Source organism: Symphalangus syndactylus, chromosome 13 (assembly GCF_028878055.3).
Source record: "Symphalangus syndactylus isolate Jambi chromosome 13, NHGRI_mSymSyn1-v2.1_pri, whole genome shotgun sequence".
NCBI classification, from domain to species: domain Eukaryota; kingdom Metazoa; phylum Chordata; class Mammalia; order Primates; family Hylobatidae; genus Symphalangus; species Symphalangus syndactylus.
Genome location: NC_072435.2, coordinates 37,763,537 through 37,790,054, shown reverse-complemented (window position 1 = coordinate 37,790,054; position 26,518 = coordinate 37,763,537). Strand labels below are relative to the sequence as shown.

At 51.2% G+C, this 26,518-nt stretch overlaps 2 protein-coding genes and 1 pseudogene across 5 annotated transcripts in view; 1 reads left to right on the top strand and 2 right to left on the bottom strand.

The window, feature by feature from the left end:
• Nucleotides 1-2,863, bottom strand: part of ZNF627 (zinc finger protein 627) — a 35,148-nt gene extending 32,285 nt beyond the window's left edge. Inside the window, exons 1-2 of one of the 2 annotated variants that reach the window (XM_063616117.1) lie at nucleotides 2,659-2,841; nucleotides 765-857 (exon numbers count right to left, since the gene is read on the bottom strand). In XM_063616117.1, coding sequence (XP_063472187.1) covers nucleotides 765-779 — 15 coding nt within the window. In that variant the 5' untranslated portion in view covers nucleotides 780-857; nucleotides 2,659-2,841. Of the gene's footprint in view, nucleotides 1-764; nucleotides 858-2,658 lie in introns of both variants that reach the window. The other variant, XM_055239965.2, reaches the window with a different exon arrangement.
• An 8,302-nt stretch (nucleotides 2,864-11,165) lies between these two features.
• LOC129460188 (glyceraldehyde-3-phosphate dehydrogenase-like) lies at nucleotides 11,166-20,108 on the bottom strand (annotated as a pseudogene).
• ACP5 (acid phosphatase 5, tartrate resistant) lies at nucleotides 18,797-23,137 on the top strand. 3 transcript variants are annotated; one of them, XM_063616127.1, is made up of 7 exons: nucleotides 18,818-18,974; nucleotides 19,054-19,233; nucleotides 20,137-20,223; nucleotides 20,485-20,745; nucleotides 20,967-21,094; nucleotides 21,223-21,568; nucleotides 22,549-23,137. In XM_063616127.1, the coding sequence occupies exons 4-7, from the start codon at nucleotides 20,485-20,487 to the stop codon at nucleotides 22,789-22,791; spliced, it is 978 nt and encodes a 325-aa protein (XP_063472197.1). In that variant the 5' UTR covers nucleotides 18,818-18,974; nucleotides 19,054-19,233; nucleotides 20,137-20,223; the 3' UTR covers nucleotides 22,792-23,137. The 3 variants fall into 3 exon arrangements, with proteins under 3 accessions (XP_055095954.1, XP_063472197.1, XP_063472198.1); XM_063616128.1 differs by having other exon boundaries at nucleotides 18,819-18,974; nucleotides 19,087-19,233; XM_055239979.2 differs by lacking the exon at nucleotides 19,054-19,233 and having other exon boundaries at nucleotides 18,797-18,974.
• Nucleotides 23,138-26,518: the final 3,381 nt, after the last annotated feature.

Here is a 26,518-nt window from a genome sequence, read left to right as displayed (position 1 = left end):
TTTTTAGTAGAGATGGGGTTTCACCGTGATAGCCAGGATGGTCTCGATCTCCTGACCTCGTGATCTGCCCACCTCAGCCTCCCAAAGTGCTGGGATTACAGGCGTGGGCCACCGCGCCCAGCCGTAAGTAATAATTTTTAACAAACATAAGACTAGATATTTAATGTTTTCTGAAATCCACTTCCTTCTTGCCTCTTTGGAAAACTGTCTTATATTTCAAGGTCTACTGATGAAATACATTTATAGTTACTTAAAAAAAAAAAAACTGAAACTGCAATAAGTGAACAAATCTTTTGCAGGGAACAAACCCAGGAAGGGGCTGCACTAACCTGGAACAGAGGTATGTCTGACTCAAGTTTCAGATCATTCTTTTTTTTTTTTGAGACAGAGTCTCGCTCTGTCACCCAGGCTGGGGTGCAGTGGCATGATCTCGGTTTACTGCAACCTTTGCCTCCCGGGTTAAAGTGATTCTCATGCCTCAGCCTCCCCAGTAGCTGAGATTAGAGGCACCTGCCACCACACCCAGCTAATTTTTGTATTTTTAGTAGAGACAGGGTTTCGTCATGTTGGCCGGGCTGGTCTCAAACTCATGGCCTCAAGTGATCTGCCCACCTCAGCTTCCGAAAGTGCTGGGATTACAGGTGTGAGCCACTGCGCCCGGCCTAGGTCAGGTCATTCTATCACCCGGGATATCGCCCACCCCCTAACCTGCTCACTGAAGGGCTCAGTGACCACCCTTCCAAGAGACTGCATTTTGCCCCCACCTGCTTGAAGTACATTTTGCTTTTCAGGTTCTTGCATCACCTCAATGGGATGGGTTTTCCTGTCCTTGGGATAAGTTTTCTCACTTCACTAGTCTAAAAGAATCCAGAAGGCAAGAATCATATCTGTTTTTCCCCTCAATACCATCATCCATCTGGCTGGACACCAATGTGTCCCCCAAGGAATGGGATCTGGAATTAGGGGAAGAAAAGCTGAGTGTCCCAGGGGTGAGCTTTGAGAGGGAGGGGATATCAAGAGATTCCTCCGACCCCAGGACACCCAGCTCCTCCACTAAGACGCCCCACCCCGTACTTCAGGCTGTCCAGTGGGGGCAGGCTGATATTCACTAGACCCTTCAAGAGATCTGGCTGCTGTGGGCATCTTGTGTCAGCCCAAACAGCCCTGAAGCCCAGGACCAGGAAAGGAGGATGCTCTGAAGACACATCACAGTTTCAAGTTTCCAAAGGGGAACCCAACCCAAAGACACTGTTTTTTGTTTTTTTATTTTAGGGTCCGGGTCTCACTATGTTGCTCAGGCTGGTCTCAAACTCCTGGCCTCAGGTGATCCTCCCGCCTTGGCCTCCCAAAGTGTTGGGATTACAGACATGAGCCATGGCACCAGGCCAACCAAAAGACATTCTGAGAACATCCCTGTGCCTAGGAAACAGAAAAGGAGAAGAGGCACAAAGGTTTTTTTTACAGCAGGGTCTCATACATGTATTCTCTGCTTGCCTCTCCTGTGAAATGTTCAGAAACAGAAAGTAAATATTTTTAAAAGACCAATCGATTGCTCCTTGAAAAAATAAAAATTAATTAGTTTGAAATGTGCAATAAAGGACAAAGAATTGATAATGTCGTGACTGGAGTTACCTTTTGGGAATATGGTGAAAGAAGTGGTATCAAGAATTATTTGCAAGCCCCAAATAAAGTCAGAGTAGGGGAACAAGGTCAAGGATTTGGGACCCTGTCCGCCTGGGGAGTGTTAAAATAATTAATTAGGAGACAATTAGACGGCTGTGGCTATGGTGTCCTGGTTTCCTACCCAAGGAAACAGAATCTAAGTCAAAGGAAATTCTTTTATTTGATTTTATATTTTTAAAATTTCTAGTAGTTTTTTGGTCTCAGTCTGAATATGTTCATTTAAAAAAATTAACAGAGATGGGGTCTCGCTATATTGAGAGGCTGGTCTTCAACTCCTGGGCCCAAGCGATCCTCCTGTCTTGGCCTCCAAAAGCGCTGCGATTACAGGCGTGAGCCACCGCGCTCCAGCCTCAAATGAAATTCTTATAAATTACCAGTTTATAAGGAAATAAAATTTAGGGTTAATAAACCACAACCACCAATCCACCTCTGACTACATAAGCAGAAAATGTCCACCTGGATAGAGCAAATAAGGCGACTGCATAACTGTCACCAACCAAGTACTGAATTTGGTTCGCTTCCTCCTGCACCTTACAGTCTTTCCTTCCATCCCCTCCAACGGATCCCCAAACTACAAACCACGACCGGGAGCTTCTCCATCGATGAACCGCTGTTTGCTCAAATAAACTCTTAATTTTTAACGGGAGAAAGGCGGGACTGAGGGGGGGCGGCCACAGACCGCAGCTCCTGCCTCACGAACCCCACATCCGAGGCGGGATTCCCCCCCATGACCCTCCCGCGGCCCCCGCATCATCTAGGGAGACGCAGGGCTGCGGAGCCGCGGGCGTCGTGCAGGGACAGGACAGGACGCCCGGGGTCCCAGCTCCTGGCCCAGCCCCACCTTGCGGCCGAGGGAACTCGGGTCCCAGACCCCGGAGTCGCCGCAGGGAGGCCTAGGTCCCTCCACAGCCGGTTCCGGCCGGTTCCAACCAGCCCCTCCCCCCGGTCTGGGGACGCCTGGCCCCTCATACGCACCATTTCTCGGCTTCCAGGTGTCCCGGCGTCCTCCCTATGACTCCCGCGACCTGTACAGGTCACGGCGCGACAGAGGCTGCGGCGGAGACACCTTGGGCCTCTCGGAAAAACGGAGACGCGAGCTCGGGTGGGGGCGGACGCCAGAAACAAAGGCTCCGTAGGGAGGCGCAGGCCCTGCCCTCCTCTCCCCGGCGCATCTGAATGGACAGTTGGCAGGGCCCCGCCCCGGCGCCCCTGATTGGATAGGGTGCCGTGCCCCGCCCCCTAAGGCCTGAGTGACGTAGGAAGCCATGGAAACGTGGCTGTGCCGAGCAGTGTTGACTGGCTCTAGCCACTGCCCCTCTCATGCCCAGTTTCCTCTCTACACCCAGCCCGAGGGATATTTGAGGGTTTGTTTTTGTTTTTTGTTTTTGTTTTTGTTTTTGAGACCGAGTTTCGCTCTTGTCGCCCAGGCTGGAGTGCAGTGGCGCGATCTCAGCTCACTGCAATCTCTGCCTCCCGGGTTCAAGCGATTCTCGTGCCTCAGCCTCCCCGTAGCTGGATTACAGTCACCCGCCACCATGCCCGGCTAATTTTTGTATTTTTCGTAGAGACGGGGTTTCGCCATGTTACCGAGGCTGGTCTCGAACTCCTGACCTCGAGTAATACGCCCGCCTCGGCCTCCCAAAGTGCTGGGATTACAGGCGTGAGCCACCGCGCCTGGCCTTGTTTTGGCTTCCTTCCTTCCTTCCGTTCTTCCTGCCTCCCTCCTTCCCTCCGTCCCTCCCTCCCTTCTTTATTTATTTTTTTTCTTTCAGGGTCTTGCTCTGTCACCCAGGCTGGACTACGGTGGCATGATCTCGGCTCACTCCAGCCCCAACCTCCCGGGCTCAAACGATCCTCCTGCCTCAGCCTCCCTAGTAGCTGGGACCAAAGGCAGGCCCCACCACACTCTGCTAATTTTGTTTTTGTTGTTGATGGTGTGTGTGTGACAAGGGTGGGGGGTGGTAGATGGGGTCTCACTATGTTGACCAGGCTTGTCTTGAATTCCTGGGCTCAAGTGATCCTCCTGCCTTGGCTTCCCCAAGTGCTGGGATTACAGATGTGAGCCACTGTGCCCGGCCAATATTTGCATTTAATGCAGAGCTTGCTTCTACCTTGCCAGAGTAGGCACTGTCTTCTTCTGGCACTCCATGAGCTCTTCCTTCTAATTCCTTCCGGACACAAGGTCACCAGTATGTTCAGGGAACTCCACACTCACTGTGAAATGGAGCAATCGCCTTGCCTCAGAACAGGAGGGAGCCCAGGCTAGGCCAGGGAGGACAAGAAGAGGAGGGAGGGCCTGATGTTCGAGGAAACGGGGATTTGGGATGAGGCGTGCCAAGGCTTCCTCCCATACCCTCCGGTCCCTGAAAAAACATCTATACGTGGGAAAAAAGTAGAAATAACTGAGGTGAGAGGAAGGATGCTCTCTGATGAAGTGATGTGGGATGAGACCCAAAGTAATGTATTAGTATTAAAAGGCAGGTTGGGCCGGGTGCGATAGATCACGCCTGTAATCTAGCACTTTGGGAGGCCGAGGCAGGCGGATCATCCGAGGTCGGGAGTTCGGAACATGGAGAAACCCCATCTCTACTAAAATACAAAATTAGGCCAGGCGTCGTGGCTCACACCTGTAATCCCAGCACTTTGGGAGGCCGAGGCGGGCGGATCACGAGGTCTGGAGATCGAGACCATCCTGGCTAACACGGTGAAACCCCGTCTCTACTAAAAATACAAAAAATTAGCCTGGCATGGTGGCAGGCGCCTGTAGTCCCAGCTACTCGGGAGGCTGAGGCAGGAGAATGGCGTGAACCAGGGAGGCGGAGCTTGCAGTGAGCCGAGATTGCGCCACTGCACTCCAGACTGGGAGAGAGAGCGAGATTCCACCTAAAAAAGTTAAATAAATAAATAAATAAATAAAAATACAAAATTAGCTGGGCCTGGTGGCACATGCCTGTAATCCCAGCTACTCAGGAGGCTGAGGCAGGAGAATCGCTTGAATCGGGGAGGTGGAGGTTGCAGTGAGCCAAGATCACGCCATTGCACTCCAGCCTGGGCAACAAGAGTGAAACTGTCTCAAAAAAAAAAAAAAAAAAAAGGCAGTTTAAACTGGGCGCAGTGGCTCATGCCTGTAATCCCAGCACTTTGGGGGGCTGAGGCAGGCAGATAACAAGGTCAGGAGTTCGAGACCAGCCTGGCCAACATAGTGAAACCCTGTGTCTACTAAAAATACAAAAAATTATTGAACCTGGGAGGTGGAGGTTGCAGTGAGCTGAGATCGTGCCACTGCACACCAGCCTGGGCGACAGAGCAAGACTTCGCCTGAAAAAAAAAAAGAAAAGAAAAAGAAAAAGGCAAGTTAGAGGATTCAGGGAAGATCACAGAATAAAAATCATAATCTGTGGCCAAGCATGGTGGCTCATGCCTGTAATCCCAGCACTTTAGGAGGTCAAGGCAGGAGGATCACTTGAGCCCAGGAGTTTGAAACCAGCCTGAGCAACATAGTGAGACCAACCCCTAACCCCATTTAAAAATATGAAAATTAGCCAGGGGCTGAGCACAGTGGCTCATGCCTCCAATCCTAGCACTTTGGGAGGCCAAAATGGGAGGATTGCTTGAGCCTAGGAGTTTGGGCAACATAGTAAACCCTCCCACCCCATCTCTACAAAAAAATACAAAAATTGGCCAGGCGCAGTGGCTCATGCCTGTAATCCCAGCACTTTGGGAGGCCGAGGCAGGCAGATCACAAGGTCAGGAGATCGAGACCATCCTAGCTAACACGGTGAAGCTCTGTCTCTACTAAAAATACAAAAAATTAGCCAGGCGTAGTGGGGGATATAAAGAGCTGATGCCTTTTATTTTTTTCCCTTTGTCAACCTAAAATAATCAAAAGGCTCAAGATCCAGTTAAAATAGTTTATTCAAGGCCAGGCACTGTGGCTCATACCTATAATCCCAGCACTTTGGGAGGCTAAGCCTGGAGGATGGCTTGAGCCCAGGAGTTTGAGACCCGCCTGGACCATATAGTGAGACCTTGTCTCTCAAAAAAATATATTGTTTTTAATAAGCTGGGCGTGATAGCGTGCACCTGTAGTCCCAGCTGCTTGGGGGGCTAGGACGGGAGGATCACTTGATCTCAGGAAATCGAGGTTGCAGTAAGCTATGATGGTACCACTGCACTCCAGCCTGGATGACAGAGTGAGACCTTGTCTCAAAAAAAAAAAAAAAAAAAAAGAGTTTATTCAAACACAAAGTACAAGGGTGGCCATCCAGGGACATGCTGACACCAAAGAATAGTGATCAATGATCCCAGCGTGGGGAAAACTGAAGATTGTCTATATAGGCAAAAACAGAGGTGCTGAACAGAAATACATTTCCATGCAAATGTTAATATACAGACATACAGATTTGAGGCTGGGTGCTGTGGATCACACCTGTAATCCCAACAGTTTGGGAGACCTAGGTAGGTGGATCACCTGACGTCAGGAGTTCAAGACCAGCCTGGCCAACATAGTGAAAATCTGTCTGTATTAAAAATACAGGCCAGGCGCGGTGGCTCACGCTTGTAATCCCAGCACTTTGGGAGGCCGAGGCGGGCGGATCACGAGGTCGGGAGATCGAGACCACGGTGAAACCCTGTCTCTACTAAAAATACAAAAAATTAGCTGGGCGTGGTGGCGGGCGCCTGTAGTCCCAGCTACTCGGAGAGGCTGAGGCAGGAGAATGGCGTGAACCCGGGAGGCGGAGCTTGCAGTGAGCTGAGATTGCGCCACTGCACTCCAGCCTGGGCGACAGAGCGAGACTCCGTCTAAAAAAAAAAAAAAAAATACAAAAAGTAGCTGGGCATAGTGACACATGCCTGTAATCCCAGCTACTCAGGAGGCTGAGGCACGAGAATGGCTTGAATCCAGGAGGCAGAAGTTGCAGTGAGCCAAGATCATGCCACTGCACTCCAGCCTGGGCGACAGAGCGAGACTCTGTCTCAAAATAAAAAAAAATTAAAAATTAAAAAAAAAAAAACAGATGTGATTGACTACTGTTGATTACACTCTATGGGGGTTGCTTAACATTCTATTGTAAAGCAGTAACAGTCACAAGGGTATATATATCCTACATCATGTAGTATAAGTTTGAATGAAGAACAAGGAGTCTGGTTGCCACAGTCTCAAAACAAAGGTCAGGAAGCATCAGTCATGCATCAGAGAAGTTGTATTATAAGACTCAGTCTCTAGGACTTAAGTACTTAACTTTTCCCCTTGGCATAATAAATTTGGAAAGTATTTTTTTCTTTCTTTCTTTTTTTTTTTTTTAAGACAAGGTCTTGCTCTGTCACCCAGGATAGCGTGAAGTGGTGCAATTGTAGCTCACTGCAGCATCGATCTCCTAGGATCAAGCAATCCCCCCACCTCAGCCTCCCGAGTAACTGGGACCACAGGCAAGTGCCATTATACGCGGATAATTTTTTTCTTAGGTTTAGTAGAGACAATGTCTCGCTATGTTGCCCAGGCTGGTCTCGAACTCCTGAACTCAAGCGATTTTCCCACCTCAGCCTCTCAAAGTGCTGGGATTATAGGCAAAAGCCACCTCGCTCAGCCGAAATTTTATTTTCTTTTTGCACTTTTGTTATTTTATTTTTCTCCTGGGACCCAGACGTTGACAATTAGGTCATTCAAAGGCAATCACAGAGGAAATTACAGTTACCACAGAGGCCCAGAAAAAAAGAATTAATAAAAGACCGGCCAGGCACGGTGGCTCATGCTTATAATCCCAGCACTTTGGGAGGCCGAGGTGGGTGGATCATTTGAGGTCAGGAGTTTGAGACCAGCCTGGCCAATATGGTGAAACCCTGTCTCTACCAAAAATACAAAAATTAGCCGTATGTGGTGGAACACGCCTGTAATCCCAGCTACTCAGGAGGCTGAGGCAGGAGAATCGCTTGATCCTGGGAGACGGAGGTTGCAGTGAGCTAAGATCGCACCACTGCACTCCAGCCTGGGTGACAGAGCAAGACTCTGTCTCAAAAAGAAAAAAAGAAAGCCGGGGACAGTGGCTCATGCCTGTAATCCCAGCACGTTGGGAGGCCGAGGCGGGCAGGTCACCTGAGGTCGGGAGTTCAGGACCAGCCTGACCAACATGGAGAAACGCTGTCTCTACTAAAAATACAAAATTAGCCACGCATGGTGGTGCATGCCTGTAATCCCAGCTACTTGGGAGGCTGAGGCAGGAGAATCACTTGAACTCAGGAGGTGGAGGTTGCAGTGAGCTGAGATCACACCACTGCACTCCAGCCTGGGCAACAAGAGCGAGATGCTTTCTCCAGAAAAGTAATAAAAATAATTATATTTCTATGATATTGGGCACTCAATATACAAAGATGTGATTTGTGACATTAATAACATAAAAAAGCCCGGAGCGGTGGCTCACGCCAGTAATCCTAGCACTTTGGGAGTCCAGGCAGGAGGATCGCTTGAGCTCAGGAGTTCAAGACCAGCCTGGGCAACATAGTGAGACCTTATCTCTATGGAAAAATAAAAAAATTAGCCGGTCATGGTGGCGGGCACCTATGGTCACAGCTACTTGGGAGGCTGAGGTGGGAGGATTGTTTGAGCCCGGAAGGTCAAGGCTACAGTAAGCCGTGATCACACCACTGCACTCCAGCTTAGGTCCCAGAGTGAGATCCTATCTCAAATAAATAAGTAAATAAAAATTTAAAAAATAACATAAAAGGAGAGGAAACTATAAAAATACAGTATCTAGGCCAGGCGTGGTGGCTCACGCCTGTAATCCCAGTACTTTGGGAGGCTGAGGTGGGCGGATTGCCTGAGGTCAGGAGTTTGAGACCAGCCTGACCAACATGGAGAAACCACGTCTCTACTAAAAATACAAAATTAGCCGGGCGTAATGGCGCACACCTCTAATCCCAGCTACTCAGGAGGCTGAGGCAGGAGAATCGCTTGAACCCGGGAGGCAGAGGTTGCGGTGAGCCGAGATCACACCACTGCACTCCAGCCTGAGCAACAAGAGCGAAACTCCGTCTCAAAAAAAAAAAAAAAGAAAGAAAGAAAGAAAGAAAAAGAAAAAAGGAAATAGAGTATGTTTATACTATAGCCAGGCATAATGGCACATGCATGTAGTCTCAGCTACTCGGGAGACTGAAACAGGAAGATTACTTGATCCCAGAGTTCAAATCTAAGCTCAGCCAACATAGCAAGACTAGTTCTCAATCAATAGAATAGAATATTTCTATGCTATTGAAGTTAAATTGGAATCATTTATACCTTTGCTGGGAACAGTGGCCCATGCCTGTAATCCCAGCACTTTGGGAGGCCGAGGTAGGCGGATCACGAGGTCAGGAGATCGAAACCATCCTGGCTAACACGGTGAAACCCTGTCTCTACTAAAAATACAAAAAAAAAAAAAAAAAATAGCCAGGCGTGGTGGCAGGAGCCTGTAGTCCCAGCTACTTGGAAGGCTGAGGCAGGAGAATGGCGCGAACCCGGGAGGCGGAGCTTGCAGTGAGCCGAGATGGCGCCACTGCACTCCAGCCTGGGTGACAGACTGAGACTCCATCTCAAAAAAAAAAAAAAAAAAAAAAAAAAAAGGCCAAGCGCGGTGGCTCACGCTTGTAATCCCAGCACTTTGGGAGGCCGAGGCGGGCGGATCACGAGGTCAGGAGATCGAGACCACGGTGAAACCCCGTCTCTACTAAAAATACAAAAAATTAGCCGGGCGTGGTGGCGGGCACCTGTAGTCCCAGCTACTCGGAGAGGCTGAGGCAGGAGAATGGTGTGAACCCGGGAGGCGGAGCTTGCAGTGAGCCGAGATTGCGCCACTGCACTCCAAAAAACCAACTCCTTGGCATGACAGCTCCACCTCACCTCTCCCGATTTGGGATTTTTTTTGGCAGAGTCTCGCTCTGTCGCCCAGGCTGGAGTGCAGTGGCACGATCTTGGGTCACTGCAACCTCCAACCCCTGGGTTCAAGCGATTCTCCTGCCTCAGCCTCCCGAGTAGCTGGGCTTACAGGCGCCTGCCACCACACGCGGCTAATTTTTTATATTTTGGCAGAGACGAGGTTTCACCACGTTGGCCAGGCTAGTCTCGAACTCCTGGCCTCAAGTGATCCACCTGCCTCGGCCTCCCGAAGTGCTGGGATTACAGGTGTGAGCCACTGTGCCCAGCCCCATTTGAGATTATTGACCCACCTGGAACCTAGCCAGACTGAATTGGTGGCAGCAGACTACAACAGTGAACAGCTACGTTTACATCATGCCACCCTCCAAACCGCCAGCCTGACCCTCCACAGTTCATCCTGCCCTCCCATTCTCCAGACTGAAAATCAATCCCTTAGCCTGTGCGAGCCCCACCAAATCCATAATTCCACCTCCCGTGCACTGAGGCAGGCATGGGGGTAGCCAGTCAACAGGACACCCTCACACCCATGCAGCTGAACTGTGCTGACTGATAGCGCCAAGGAGCTCATGGTGAATGAGGCAGAGCCCCATCCAAGCCAGGGTCCTCTTTCCAGGCTTTTACCCGGTGCCTACTCAGAACTGCCTAAAGATGCCCTCCTCTGAGAATCTCACCAGAGCAGACACGGTTTGCAATTTCCTGGGAATCCGGCTGCTCATCATGTTATCCTACAAACATTCCAATCCCAGTGTACCTCACTCATCCCACCCCTGGAAGTTTCTCTGGGGCAGTCTCTGGCTGGATCCACTGTAGAATCTGTCCACGCCCTGCACAGGCCTAGTGGCAAGTGGGGCTGGAAGGAGCATTAATTTCTTCTCCGAAAGGGAAACTGGGTCTGCGGACGGTGCTGCAGTTCAGGCTGTGGCCATGCAGGGGCAGCAGTGGACAGGTAAAAACGTCTGAAAAAGGCGCTCAGGCTGCGGGAACAGCAGAGCATCCCCAAGGACTTCACTGCCCAAGGCATCTGCCTACTTTTCTCTATTATCTATCTATCTATCTATCTATCTATCTATCTATCTATCTATCTATCTATCTATCATCTATCTATCTATCTATCTATCTATCTATCTATCTACCTATCTATCATCTATCTATCTATATCTGTCTATCTAATCTATCTGTCTGTCTGTCTGCCTGTCATCTATCTAATCTATTTATCTTCTATCCATCCATCTATCATCTATCTGTAATAGAGACAAAGTCTCACCATATTGCCCAGGTTGGTCTCAAACTCCTAGGCTCAAGCAATCTTCCCGCCTGAGCCTCCCAAAATGCTGGGATTACAGGCATGAGTAATGTTTTGTTGTTGTTGTTGTTGTTGTTTTTTGTCTAAGTACAGAGGACCTTATTGCTTTATTGATAGGCCCCTCCCTGTTCTTCAGGGGATCTGGCATGGAAACTGTGTATGGGGAGATTTTCAGTGTGGTTGGGGGGCTGAGTGCAGCAGGGACTCCCAAGCAGCTGAGGGCCTCTCTCTTCCTCTCATACTCTCACTGGGGCTCCTAGTCGGAGGGTCTTACTCCTTGGAGACAGTGTGGACCACCACCTTTTTGATGAAGCCAAATTCATTGTCATGCCAGGAAATGAACTTGACAAAGTGTCATCAAGGGCAATGCCAGCCCCAGCACAGAAGGTGGAAGGATGGGTGTCACTGTTAAAGTCGGAGGAGATGGCTGGGCACGGTGGCTCAGGCCTGTAATCCCAGCACTTTGGGAGGTTGAGGCAGGTGGATTACTTGAGGTCAGGATTTCGAGACCAGCCTGGCCAACATGGTGAAACCCCATCCCTACTAAAAATACAAAAAATTAGCTGGGTGTGGTGGTGCGCACCTGTAATCCCAGCTACGAGAGAGGCTGAGGCAGGAGAATCAATCGCTTGAACCCGACAGGCGGAGGTTGCAGTGAGCCAAGATCGCGCCACTGCACTCCAGCCTGGGCAACAGAATGAGACTCCATATCAAAAAAATAAATAAATGTAATTTAAAAATAAAGGCAGAGGATATAACCTTGTTCTCAACGTAGCCCGGGATGCCCTTGAGGGGGCCCCCCAATGCCTGTTTCACCACCTTCTTGAGGTCATCATATTTGGCAGGTTTCTCCAGACGGCAGGTCAGGTCAACCACCAACACATTGGCAGCAGTGACTTGGAAGGCTGTGCCAGTGAGCTTCCTGTTCAGTGCAGGAATTTGCCCACAGCCTTGGCCACGCCAGTAGATGCAGGAATGATGTTTGTCACGCCAATTTCCCAGAGGGGCAGTGGTCATGAGCCCCTCCATGATGCCAAAGTTGTCATGGATGACCAGGGTCAGTGGCTCAGCCTGTAATCTCAGCATTTTGGGAGGCCAAAGTGGGAGGATCACTTGAGCCCAGGAGTTTAAGACCAGCCTGGGCAACAAAGTGAGACCCTCGTCTCTATTTATTTATTTATGAAATAGAGTCTTACTCTGTCACCCGATTCACTGCAGCCTCAACCTCCAAGCTCAAGCAACTGGGACTCAGCCTCTCAAGCAGCTGGGACTACAGACACACCCCACCATGCCTGGATAATTTTTTTTTAAACTTTTTGTAGAGATAGAGTGTTGCTATGTTGCCCAGGCTGGTCTTGAACTCCTAGGCTCAAGTGATCCTCCCATCCCAGCTTCCCGAAGTGTTGGGATTACAGGCATAAGTCACTGCACCTGGCCTCCATCCCTATTTAAAACAAAAAAAAAAGAAAAAAGAAAGAAAGAAAACAAAACAAAACAAAACAAAAACGTTGTCACAGATGACCTTGGCCGGGGGGTAAGCAGTTGGTGGTGCAGGAGGCATTGCTGAAGATCATCAGGTTTTTGTATCTCTCATGGTTCACGTCCATCACAAACATGGGGGCATGGGCAGAGGGGGCAGAGATGGTGATCCTTTTGGCTGCCCACTCTAAGTGAGCCCCAGCCTTCTCCATGGTAGTGAAGATGCTGGTGGTGGACTCCATGACATAACCAGTGCCGGCATCATCACGCAATTTGATTTTGCTGGGATCTGGCTTTTGGAAGATGGGGATGAGATTCCCATTTCCTATTGATGACAAGCTTCCCTTCTCTTTCTCAGTCTTTTGTTTTTTTTTTTAAGAGAGAGGATCTCCCTATGTTGCTTAGGCTGGTCCTGAACTCCTGGTCTCAAGTGATCCTCCCACCTCAACCTCCTAAGTAGCTGAGATTACAAGCATGAGCCACCACACCCAGACCACTTCTCAGCCTTGATGGTGCCGTGGAACTTGCCATGGGTAGAATCATATCATGTAGTTGAGGTCAATGAAGGAGTCATTGAGGTGACAACATCCATTCTGCCAGAGTTAAAAGCAGCTCTGGTGCCCTGGTGACCAGGCGCCCAGTATGGCCAAATCCATTTACTCCTGCCTTCACTTTCACCACGGTGTCTCGGGGACATGCCTTTTTCACTGCATGAAAAGATGTTGCTGTCTGTCAAATGGGAGGAGCAGAGAGGCTCTGCCTTTTTAATCTTTAAAAAAAAAAAAAATTTCAGGCTGGGCATGGTGGCTCACGCCTGTAATCTCAGCACCTTGGGAGGCCAAGGGGGGTGGATCATGAGGTCATGAGATCCAGACCATGCTTACTAACAGGGTGAAACCCCGTCTCTACTAAAAAATACAAAAAATTAGCCCGGTGTGGTGGCGGGCGCCTGTAGTCCCAGCTACTCAGGAGGCTGAGGCAGGAGAATGACGTGAACCCGGGAGGCAGAGCTTGCAGTGAGCCGAGATCGCGCCACTGTACTCCAGCCTGGGAGACAGAGTGAGACTCCGTCTCAAAAAAAAAAAAAAAAATTCAGATGGGGTCTCACTGTGTCACCCAGGCTTGTCTCAAACTCCTGGGCTCGAATGATCCACCCACCTCAACCTCCCAAGGTGCTGGGATTACAGGTGTGAGCCTCTGCGCCCAGCCTATTATTATTATTTGAGACAGTCTTGTTCTTGTCGCCCAGGCTGGAGTGCAGTGCCACGATCTTGGCTCACTGCAACCTCCGCTTCCCGGGTTCAAGTGATTCTCCTGCCTCAGCCTCCCGAGTAGCTGGGATTACAGGCGCCTGCCACCACGCCTGGCTAATTTTTTTGTATTTTTAGTAGAGATGGGGTTTCACCTTGTTGGTCAGGCTGGTCTCAAACACCTGAACTCAGGTGATCCACCCACCTCAGCCTCCCAAAGCGCTGGGATTACAGGCATGAGCCACCACGCCTGGCCCTGTCTTTTAATTTTTAAAGGGTGGGGGGCACCATGACCCATCTTTGCCCACCTAAACCACCTATTCAGCAGCCCATGCCCCGCAGCCCACGCCCCGCAGCCCACAGCGGGGACATTATGCAAAATCTAAGTCAGATCTGTCCCTCTGATCAGAACCCTCTGTGGCTCCCACCTCACCCAGATAAAAGCCCCTTCCCTGCAGCCCCCAAGAGCGCACACAACCTGCCCCACCCACCCCCTTCTCTGTTCCTTGTCCTCGACCTTGCAGACTCAACCTTCCGGACTCACTTCCCCCTTGCTCACTCTGCTCCAGCCACAAAAGCCAATTTTTGGTTCCTCAAATCAAACTAACTCATGACAGCATTTAGAATTTTGAAGCCTTGGGGCTCCGAAAAATCCATCTTTTTTTTTTTTTTTTAAGATCAAGTCTCACTGTGTCGCTCAGGCTGGAGTGCGGTGGCGTGATCTTGACTCACTGCAATCTCTGCCTCCCCAGTTTAAGCAATTCTCCTGCCTCAGCCTCCCAAGTAGCTGGGATTACAGGTACTCGCTGCCTCGCCCAGCTAATTGTTTTGTATTTTAGTAGAGACAGGGTTTCACCTTGTTGCCCAGGCTGGTCTTGAACTCCTGAACTCAGGCAATCCGTCTGCCTCAGCCTCCCAAACTGCTGAGATTACAGGCGTGAGCCACTGCGCCCAGCCCAAAAATCCATCTTTGTGGGTTCCTTTGTAAATGTGTAGTCAATTTAGAAATTTAGAAACACAGTTTCCCTTAAGCCTTTATGTGGTTACAATCACAACTAACATGTTACTTATATACCTGGCAAAGTGAAACATCAAAAAATTAATTCAGGGCCTGGCCTCAGGCCTGTAATCCCAGCACTTTGGGAGGCCAAGGCAGATGGATCACTTGAGGTCAGGAGTTCCAGAGCGTCCTGGCCAACATGGTAAAACCCCCCATCTCTACTAAAAATACAAAAAACTTAGCTGGGCATGGTGGCACACACCTGTAATCCCAGCTACTCGGGAGGCTGAGGCAGCAGAATCGCTTGAACCCGGGAGACGGAGGTTGGGGTGAGCTGAAGATCACACCACTGCACTCCAGCCTGGGTGACAGAGTGAGTGAGACTCCATCTCACAAAAAAGAAAAAGAAATATCACTTTAAGAGGTCATTGGATGCATATTTGGGTCTGTTTATAAATTTAGTGGATTGAAATTAACATTTTACATTTTATAAGTGTGATGCATTTTATTCTATACTCTTTTACTACTATAATAATAATAATTATTATTATCATTATATAATTATTACTATATTATATTGTTATAATATAATAATAATAACATTATTATTATTATTTGAGACCAAGTCTCACTCTGTCACCCAGGCTGGAGTGCAGTGGCGCGATCTCGGCTCACTGCAAGCTCCGCCTCCCGGGTTCATGCCATTCTCCTGCCTCAGCCTCCCGAGTAGCTGGGACTACAGGTGCCCACCACCACGCCCAGCTAATTTTTTTGTATTTTTAGTAGAGACGGGGTTTCACCGTGTTAGCCAGGATGGTCTCGATCTTCTGACCTCGTGATCCGCCTGCCTCGGCCTCCCAAAGTGCTGGGATTACAGGCATGAGCCACCGCACCCGGCCAATTATTATTATATTTTAGAGACAGTGTCTCAGCTGTGTCACCCAGACTGGAGTGCGGTGGTGCAATCATGGCTCATTGCAGCCTCGACCTCCTGAGCAATGCTCCCACCTCAGCCTCCCCAGTAGCTGGGCTACAGGTGCACACAACCAGGCCCAGCTAATTTTTTTTTTAAGAGATGAGGTCTCTACAAAAAGTGTTGGGATGACAGGTGTGAGCCACTGTGCCAGCTTATTCTTTAATCTTTTTTTTTTTTTTTTTTTTTTTTTTTTTTTTTTTTTTTTGAGATGGAGTCTCGCTCTTTCACCCAGGCTTGAGTGCAGTGGCGCGATCTCGGCTCACTGCAGGCTCCGCCCCCCGGGGTTCACGCCATTCTCCTGCCTCAGCCTCCCGCGTAGCTGGGACTACAGGCGCCCGCTACCTCACCCGGCTAATTTTTTGTATTTTTAGTAGAGACGGGGTTTCACCGTGTTAGCCAGGATGGTCTCGATCTCCTGACCTCGTGATTCGCCCGCCTCGGCCTCCCAAAGTGCTGGGATTACAGGCGTGAGCCACCGCGCCCGGCCATTCTTTAATCTTTTAATTTATTATTATTTTTTGAGACAGAGTCTTGCTCTGTCACCCAGGCTAGAGTGCAGTGGTGTGATCTGAGCTCACTGCAACCACTGCCTCCCAGGTTCAAGATTCTCTTGCCTCAGCCTCCCGAGTAGCTGGGACTACAGGCACGTGCCACCACACCCAGGTAATTTTTTGTATTTATAGTAGAGATGGGGTTTCACCATGTTAGCCAGGCTAGTCTCGATCTCCTGACGTCATGATCCACCCACCTCGGCCTCCCAAAGTGCTGGGATTACAGGTGTGAGCCACCACACCCAGACTCATTTCAGATAAATTAAAGGAACTTGAACACAATGGGTGACCTCAGCATCTGATAAGGAAGACCCTTCCAGGCAGGCAGAACAGAAAATGCCAAGACCCTGAGGCCAGAGTGTATTTGAGACAGTCAAGCAATGTGGAGGAGGTCAGAGGAGCAAGAAACAGGGAGAGCAGGATTGGCAGGAGGAAGGAAGGAAAGGGATTGGGTAGAGACAGCAGCAGAGAACAAGACCTGGATGTATTGGCAAAAGGAGGAACTCACTCCTGGGGTTGTTGACATCTGAGATCGACATTGGTGTTGGGAAAATAGGAAAGGGTGGAGGTGGAGGGAGATTTTGAGTCACATCCTGATCTAGCTCCACAGAAAATCAGCAGAAGAGAGTTCTCCTGGGTGAATGGAGAGAGAAGAGCTTATTCAGAACCCTGGAGGAGACCAGAGAGAGATAGCCAAGAACCCACAGGTTTTATTACATGCTCTGTGCAAGATCAGGTTTATTTTTTTCATTGGGCTCTCTCTCTCTCTCTCTCTGAGATAAGAGTCTACCTGTGTTGCCCAGGCTGAAGGCCAGTGGTGCAATCGTAGCTCATTGCAGCCTCAAACTCCCAGGCTCCAGCGATCCTCCATCTCAGCTTCCTGAGTAGATGGAACCACAGGTGTGCACCACCATGCCTGGCTAATTTTTTTTTTTTTTTGTAGCGATGTGGTCTTGCCATGCTGCCCAGGCTGTTCCTGAACTCCTGGGCTCAAGCGATCCTCCCACATTGGCTGAGTTTACAGGCCTGAGCCACCATGCTTGGCCAGCTTTTTCAATTTAAAAAATACAGAAAGTGTTAATACAAATTAAAAAGTTATAAAATAATGCCAATAGTATCCCATTTTTCCAAAGAAAAACATAGGCAGAGAAAAATTAATGGATACTGTCTCTCTGGGCAGGGGTATTACTGGCTATTATAAGCTTTTCCTTCGTGCATTCCAGAATTTACCAGCTTTTCTACAAAGATCGTGTAGCACAATAAGACAATAAACATAATTTTGTGTGATCTCAAAATACAGGAAGCATAGAAGCTTCCAAAACACACCTGTACCCACCACGTGAAGAAACAGATGTTAACATTTGGTCATAATTGCTTCAGATTTCTTTCCTTTTTTTTTTTTTTTTTTTTTTTCTGTTTTTTTTTGGGACAGAGTCTTGCTCTGTTGCCCAGGCTGGAGTGCAGTGGCATGATCTCGGCTCAGTGCAACCTCCTCCTCCTGGGTGGGAGTGCAGTGGCACGATCTCAGTTCACTGCAACCTCTGCCTTCTGGGTTCAAGCAAGCACCTCTGGCTAATTTTTGTCTTTTTAGTAGAGACAAGGTTTCGCCATGTTGCCCAGGCTGGTCTGGAACACCTGACCGCAAGTGATCCGCTTACCTCAGCCTCCCAAAGTGCCGGGATTACAGGTGTGAGCCACCACACTGGCTAAATAATAAGTTTTTAAAAAAACAGGAGACTGGCCGGGCACGGTGACTCACGCCTGTAATTGCAGAACTTTGGGAGGCTGAGGTGGGCAGATCACCTGAGGTCGGGAGTTGGAGACCAGCCTGGCCAACATGGAGAAACCCCGTCTCTACTAAAAATACAAAATTAGCCGGGCGTGGTGGCGCATGCCTGTAATCACAGCTACTAGGGAGGCTGAGGCAAGAATCGCTTGTACCTGGGAGGCGGAGGTTGCGGTGAGCCAAGATTGCGCCACTGCACTCCAGCCTGGGCAACCAGAACAAAACCGTCTCAAAAAAAACAAAAACAGGCCGGGTGCGGTGGCTCACGCCTGTAATCCCAGCACTTTGGGAGGCCAAGGCGGGTGGATCACGAGGTCAGGAGATCAAGACCATCCTGGCTAACACGTGAAACTCCGTCTCTACTAAAGACATAAAAAATTAGCCGGGCGTGGTGGTGGGCGCCTGTGGTCCCAGCTACTCCGGAGGCTGAGCCAGGAGAATGGCGTGGACACGGGAGGCGGAGCTTGCAGTGAGCAGAGACCATGCCACTGCACTCCAGCCTGGGCGACAGAGCGAGACTCGTCTCAAAGACAAAAACAAAAAAAACAAAAAAAAAAAAAAAACAGGAGATGATGATGACAGACCTTACGAGAGCTTGGCCCCAGGGCTGAAACCCCACCCAGTGCTGTGGTCCTGGGGCTGTGGGCCCATGGGTGCCCCCAAAGGGTCCCAGGCAGATGGAGGCTCCTGGTTGGCGTGGAGGAAGGAAAAGGATGAAATCGGCTCCCCTGGGCATCCCTTCTGGCCCAGCTGCAGCTGCAGTCCGTGGGTCTGAGCGGACCTTTGGGGTTCATCGGCCCATTTTACAGATGCAGAGCCTACAGCCAGGAGGCGTGGCGGCTTTGGGCGGTGCAGGGTTCCGGGGCGGGGAGGCCGAGGCGCCCGCCCTCCCTGCCGGGGCTCACCTGTGTCAGCCCCGAGCCCTCGAGCAGGACGGATCGGCCGCTGCCTGCTTAAAGCTGGGGCCGCGCAGGAGTGCGATCGCCTGCGGATCTGCAGCTGGGCACCGGCCGCAGCGCCCGCCCCGCCGACGGCAGGTGAGATGCGCGCGGCCCCGTGGGAGGGGTCTCTGCCTGTCCTCGTCACCCATTTCCTTCCCGTTTGTTGCTGCTGCAGGGCTGGGAATGGGGGGGAACAAGCATTTCGCAGGGTGACCCGGGGAGATCTGTGAGCCAGTGGCCTCAGCGTTGAATGAGGGCTCTGTCCTGGGTCCGCGCTCGCAAGGACTGAAGGGACTCGTGAATGTCCGCGGGACGTGTCGCCGCGGCGCCCAGCACGGCGGAGGCAGGCAGGGAGGTGAGGAGCAGGTCAGACCGGCCGCAGGTGCAGGGCCTCCTGCCCTCCGAGGCTGCGGTCCCGTGGAGGGCCTGCAGACAGCTGCTGAGACTATGAGGGTCAGAGGTCTGTGGTCACGCGCGCTATCACCAGCTAGCTGCCTCCTGCCTGGTTCCTCCTGCAGGAATGGGAGTCTGGGGGGAGGGGAGGGTGTGGGCAGGACTTCCTGGAAAAGGGAGGCCCGTTGGTGTTTATGTGTGGGGTGGAGAGAGGGCAGGGGGAGGACGGGGACACACACGGAGTCCCGCACTCAGATGTTGTCAAACACAGCTCCCACACCAGATACGCAACCCATCCTAGAGACGCAACCCAGGCACACACACGTGGACACACACAAAACTCCATCCATAGGGATTCCCACCCAGCACCACGTGAGAACGCAGGCGTGCATCGCAGACAAGCCACACAGGCCTCGCAGGCTCAGCATACACCTCTGCAGCAACAGGGTCAGGTACAGAGCCGAGGCCCAGGTAGGCATGCTCAGCTGCACGCAGGAAGCAAGACACACCCAGACACACACAGGCAAGCCCTTACTCAGAAGGCGCAGGAGATGTGTCTTGGGTAATCGCAGCCACAGCCTCTCAAGCGTGCACACACACACACACACACTCACACTGAGATACACAGACACACAGAGATACCTGGACATGTCAAGCCTACAGCACAAACAGGCCCCTGCAGGTCGACCCGGAGGCTGTGTGGGCCGAGGCTGCTGCACACGTGTGCCCAGATCCTCCCACCCCCACCCCAATCCCGTGTCCTGCTCCAGGGAAGTCCAGGGCTCACATGACCCAAGGGGAGGGCTCCCGGGACAGCCCTCGGAGAAACTGCATCATCCTCACTAATGATCCACTTCCTCCTCAGAGAATAAAGGCTCAGGGACCCGCAGTTCTGCTCTGGAGCCCACCAGCCTCTCAGAGCCTCCGGTGACTGGCCTGTGTCTCCCCCAGGGTGAGTGCTGGGCAGGCTAGGTGGAAGGCGGGTGAAATGGGCCCGTGGGGCCATCTTGGTGCAGCTCGCCCTCTCACAGACCGCCCCCCCTACCCTAAGCCAGCTTGTGCAGCCGCGTCCTGAGAATTAGGGCACCAAGGGGTTCCTGCAGGGGCAGCCTGCAGCAAACAGTCTCCCTCTATCTCAGAACAGGCGGGAGTGTCAAAGCCTCCCTGCCCTTGTCACAGCCCGGGCCACCTATGCTTGTCTCTCTTCTCCCAGATGGACATGTGGACGGCGCTGCTCATCCTGCAAGCCTTGTTGCTACCCTCCTTGGCTGATGGTGCCACCCCTGCCCTGCGCTTTGTAGCCGTGGGTGACTGGGGAGGGGTCCCCAATGCCCCATTCCACACGGCCCGGGAAATGGCCAACGCCAAGGAGATCGCTCGGACTGTGCAGATCCTGGGTGCAGACTTCATCCTGTCTCTAGGGGACAATTTTTACTTCACTGGTGTGCAAGACGTCAATGACAAGAGGTTCCAGGTCTGTGCCCAACAGAGTGGGGCAGGAGGTGGGGGCGGGCAGTGGGGAGAAGCCGCCTTACCTAGTGACCTTCCTTTGGAGAGGGCAGAGGGAAGGTGATGGGGCACCTTTGGGCGCCGGGAGCATTCAATGTCTCCCTTATCCCTGGCCCCTGACTTGGTGAGAGGATCAGTGTAGCCATTGGCCCCAGGGAAGAGGCCTGCCCTATCTGTTTGCTACAGGAGACCTTTGAGGACGTATTCTCTGACCGTTCCCTTCGCAAAGTGCCCTGGTACGTGCTGGCCGGAAACCATGACCACCTTGGCAACGTCTCTGCCCAGATTGCATACTCTAAGATCTCCAAGCGCTGGTGAGCCACCCTCAGCCCTGCCTCCCCTAAATCCTCACATAGCAGGGACACGGGGGCCCTGTGGCTTGAGCTGACCCTGGGACTTCTGCGCCCAAGATGTGCACCCACGACCTCTATCCCCTCCACAGGAACTTCCCCAGCCCTTTCTACCGCCTGCACTTCAAGATCCCACGGACCAATGTGTCTGTGGCCATTTTTATGCTGGACACAGTGACGCTATGTGGCAACTCCGATGACTTCCTCAGCCAGCAGCCTGAGAGGCCCCGAGACGTGAAGCTGGCCCGCACACAGCTGTCCTGGCTCAAGAAACAGCTGGCGGCGGCCAGGGAGGACTACGTGCTGGTGGCTGGCCACTACCCCGTGTGGTCCATAGCTGAGCATGGGCCTACCCACTGCCTGGTCAAGCAGCTACGGCCACTGCTGGCCACATACGGGGTCACCGCCTACCTGTGCGGCCACGATCACAATCTGCAGGTGAGGGCCCTGTGGGTGGGGTGGGAGCTGGGTGAGGGGGTCTCCATCCCAGCTGATGTCCACATAGCTGGGGTCCTCCTGCTGTTTGAGGGGCTCCTGTGGCCTTCAGAATGTCTAGACTGTCCCTCAAATCTTGCTGTCTAACCAGGAAAACACTCCAAAGCCAGAATAATATCTTTGAATTGCCAATTTCTTTCTTTCTTTTTTTAATCTCTTTTTTTTTTTTTTTTTTCTGGAGACAAGGTCTCACTGTTTTTTGCCCAGGCTGGAGTGCAGTGTGCAATCAGGGCTTACTGCAGCTTCAATCTCCCCGGCTCAGGTGATCCTCCCACCTCAGCCTCCAGAGTAGCAGGCGTGGGCCACCACGTGCAGCTAATTTTTGCTTTTTTTTTTTTTTTTTTTGAGAGGGGGTGCAGTGGCACGATCTCGACACACTGCAACCTCTGCCTCCTGGGTTCAAGCAATTCTCCTGTCTCAGCCTCCCAAGTAGCTGGGATTACAAGCATGGGACACCACACCTTGCTAATTTTTATATTTTAGTAGAGACGGGGTTTTACCATGTTGGCCAGGCCGATCTCGAACTCCTGACTTCAAGTGATCTGCCAGCCTCGGCCTCCCAAAGTGCTGGGATTATAGGCATGAGCCAATGCACCCGGCCCTTGTGCATTTTTTTGTAGAGGCAAGGTCTCACTATGTTGCCCAGGCTGGCCTCAAATTCCTGGGCTCAAGCAATCCACCCCCTCAGCCTCCCAAAGTGCTGGGATTGCAGGCATGAGCCACCACACCTGGCCACCAATTTCTTACTAAGTGCTCTACCTATGAAATAGGATTAATACACTCCTAAAAGTCAGGAAATTGAAGCCAGGAGGGGTTACATACCTCAAGGTGACTCTGTGGTTAGGGCCAGATCGAGCCCTGGACCTTAGGCAGGGCTCTGCTCAAAGCTGGGCCTCCACTGACCCCTTGTCCTCCATCCTCAGTACCTGCAAGATGAGAACGGCGTGGGCTATGTGCTGAGTGGGGCTGGGAATTTCATGGACCCCTCGAAGCGGCACCAGCGCAAGGTCCCCAACGGCTATCTGCGCTTCCACTATGGGACTGAAGACTCACTGGGTGGCTTTGCCTATGTGGAGATCAGCTCCAAAGAGATGACTGTCACTTACATCGAGGCCTCGGGCAAGTCCCTCTTTAAGACCAGCCTGCCGAGGCGAGCCAGGCCCTGAACTCCCATGACTGCCCAGCTCTGAGGCCCGATCTCCACTGTTGGGTGGGTGGGCCCTGCCGGGACCGTGCTCACAGGCAGGCTTTTCCTCCGACCTGTGGCGCTGCAGCAGGGCAGGAAGGGGAAACACAGCTGATGAACTGTGGTGCCACGTGACCCTTGTGGCACAGATGCCCACGTATGTGAAACAGACATGGACATGTGTCCCAGCCACAGTGTTACGCTCTGTGGCTGGCTCACCTTTGCTGAGTTCCGGGGTGCAATGGAGGAGGGAGGGAAAGCTTCCTCCTAAATCAAGCATCTTTCTGTCACTGATGTTCAATAAAAGAATAGTTGCCAAGGCTGAACCAGTGCCACTGGTGTGTTATGTTCTCCTGGTTAGAGTGGCTGGGTTCCCCTGAGCTGCTGTTCCTTGCCTCCATCTCTTACCCCATCCATGGCCAAGTTGCCTTATCCATGGATGTGATTTTAAAATCCGGCTGGGCACAGTGGCTCACGCCTGTAATCCCAGCACTTTGGGAGGCCGAGGCGGGCGGATCACGAGCTCAGGAGATCGAGACCATCCTGGCTAACATGGTGAAACCCCGTCTCTACTAAAAATACAAAAAATTAGCCGGGCGTGGTGGCGGGTGCCTGTAGTCCCAGCTACTCAGGAGGCTGAGGCAGGAGAATGGTGTGAAACCCAGGAGGCGGAGCTTGCAGTGAGCCAAGATAGCGCCACTGCACTCAGGCCTGGGCGAAAGAGCAAGATTCCATCTCAAAAAAATAAAAAATAAAATCCAAGCAGAAGCCAGGCTCAGTGGTTCACATCTGTAATCCCAGCACTTTGAGAGGCCAAAGCAGGTGGATTATTTGAGGTCAGGAGTTCAAGATCAGCCTGGCCAGCATACTGAAACCCCATCTCTACTAAAAATACAAAAAATTAGTCAGGCTTGCTGGCAAGTGCCTGTAATCCCAGCTACTCGGGAGTCTGAGGCAGGAGAATCACTTGCACCTGGGAGGTGGAGGTTGCAGTGAGTCAAGATTGCGCCACTGCACTCCAGCCTTGGCAACAAGAGTGAAACTCTGTCTAAAAAAAAAAAAGTTGGCCAGTTGCGGTGGCAGGAGCCTATGGTCCTAGCTACTCAGGAGGCTGAGGCAGGAGAATTGCTTGAACCCAGGAGGCGGAGATTGCAATGAGCTGAGATTGTGCCACTGCACTCCAGCCTGGGTGACAGAGCAAGAATCTGTCTCAAAAAAATAAATAAATAAAATAGGCCAGGCACAATGGCTCATGCCTGTAATACTAGCACTTTGCAAGACCTAGGTGGTCGGATCACTTGAGGTCAGAAGTTCGAGACCAGCCTGGCCAACACGGTAAAACCCCATCTCTACTAAAAATACAAAACTTATCTAGGCTTGGTGACACATGCCTGTAATCCCAGCTACTTGGGAGGCTGAGGCGAGAGAATCGCTTGAGCCTGGGGGGTTTGGGGGTAAGGGGGGTGGGGAGGTGAGGGCACAGGTTACAGTGAGCTGAGATTGTGCCACTGCACTCCAGCCTGGGTGATAGAGCAAGACTCTGTCTCAAAAAAAATAAATAAAATCCAAGCAGAAAGAAGGGTACAACATAAAGCAAGTCTTCCTCCACCCAAGAGGCAAATAATATTAATCATTTTCTTTCTCTATATAGTCTATGCCTCCATAATCAAAACATTCCCTTTATTATTTTCTTTTTTTTTTTTTTTTTGAGATGGAGTCTCACTCTGTCATCAGGCTGGAGTGCAGCAGCGTGATCTCGGCTCACTGCAACCTCCAACTCCCAGATTCAAGCAATTCTCCTGCCTCAGCCTCCCGAGTAGCTGGGATTATAGGCACGTGCCACCATGCCCAGCTAATTTTTTTTTTTTTTTTTTGAGACAGAGTCTCGCTCTGTCGCCCAGGCTGGAGTGCAGTGGTGTGATCTCGGCTCACTGCAAGCTCCACCTCCCGGGTTCACACCATTCTCCTGCCTCAGCCTCCCAAGTAGCTGGGACTACAGGCGCCTGCCACCACACCCAGCTCATTTTTTGTATTTTTAAATAGAGATGGGGTTTCATCGTGTTAGCCAGGATGGTCTCGATCTCCTAACCTCATGATCCACCTGCCTCAGCCTCCCAAGGTGCTGGGATTACAGGAGTGAGCCACCGTGCCCGGCAATTTTTGTATTTTTAGTAGAGATGGGGTTTCACCATGTTGGCCAGGATGGTCTCAATCTCCTGACCTCATGACCCTCCCGCCTCAGCCTCCCAAAGTGCTGGGATTACAGGTGTGAGCTGCTGCGCCCGGCCTATTATTTCTTTAGGGAGAGGGGTCTTGCTATATTGTCCAGGCTGGAGTGCAGTGGTGCAATCATAGCTCCCTGCAGCCTCAAACTCCTGGGCTCAAGCAGTCCTTCCATCCTAGCCTCTCAAGTAGCTAGGACTACAGGCACATACCACCACTCCTAACTAATTTTTGAATTTTTTTTTGTAGAGATGGGAGTCTTGTTCTGTTGCCCAAACTGGTCTTGTACTCCTGGGCTCAAGCAATCCTCCTGCCTCAGCCTCCCAAAGTGTTGGGATTACAGGCATGAGCTATTGCTTCCAGACTGTTTTTCAGAGACAGAGTTTTGCTATGTTGCCCAGGCTGGTCTTGAGCTCCTGGGCTCAAGTGATCCATCTCAGCCTCCCAAGTAGATGAGATTACAGGGACATGCCACTGCAAACATATTCCCATTTTTTACACCAAAAGCAACACAATATACACATAGTTCTGCACACATTCCTGTTACTGCACTCCACTTTTTTTTTTTTTTTTTTGAGATGGAGTCTCACTCTGTCACCCAGGCTGGAGTACATGGGTGTAATGTCGGCTCACTGCAACCGCCATCTCCCGGGTTCAACCGATTAAGCAATTCTCCTGCCTCAGCCTCCCAGGTAGCCGGGATTACAGGCCCCCACCACCACACCTGGCTAATTTTGTATTTTTAGTAGAGACGGGGTTTCACCATGTTGGTCAGGCTGGTCTCGAAATCCTGACCTCAGGTGATTCACCTGCCTTGGCCTCCCAAAGTGCTGGGATTACAGGCATGAGCCACTGCGCCCAGTCCTGAATTCTTTCTTGTATAAGATCCAAGAATGCTGTCTTGGGGTCTGGATCGAGACCCCTTTCCTGTAACACTTCCAACAATTTTGCAATCCTCAATGCCATAACAAATGACCTTGTCCATGCATTACCTACGGGGCCGACATGTTTGCAGGATTCCCAGGAACAAGGAACAAGATCGCCCTTCTTTTTGACAGCCATGAAGCTTCTGCCTTATGTCACTGGCTCCTTGCTAGTGCCCCTTGCAGGATTTTATTGGTTTTGGGGGTTGTTTTGAGAGACAGAATCTTGCTCTGTCACTCAGACTAGAGTGCAATGGGGGAATCATAGCTCACTGCAGCCTCAGATTCCCAGGGTCTAGTGATCCTCCTGCCTCAACCTCCCAAAGTGCTGGGATTGCAGGCATGAGCCAAAGTGCTCAGCCTCATTGAGGTCTTTTTTTTTTTGAGATGGAGTCTCGCTCTGTCACCCAGGCTGGAGTGCAGTGGCACGATCTTGGCTCACTGCAACCTCCGCCTCCTGGGTTCAAGCAATTCTCTACCTCAGCCTCCCAAGTAGCTGGGACTACAAGCACACACCACCATGCCCAGCTAATTTTGGTATTTTTAGTAGAGATGGGGTTT

Excerpts from the sequence above, each read along its gene's own strand:
- ACP5 (XM_055239979.2), top strand. The coding sequence starts at position 20,485 with ATGGACATGTGGACGGCGCTGCTCATCCTGCAAGCCTTGTTGCTACCC. Across the intron at positions 21,095-21,222 it reads TCTAAGATCTCCAAGCGCTG|GAACTTCCCCAGCCCTTTCT; the intron begins GTGAGCCACCCT and ends TCCCCTCCACAG. Across the intron at positions 21,569-22,548 it reads GCCACGATCACAATCTGCAG|TACCTGCAAGATGAGAACGG; the intron begins GTGAGGGCCCTG and ends CTCCATCCTCAG.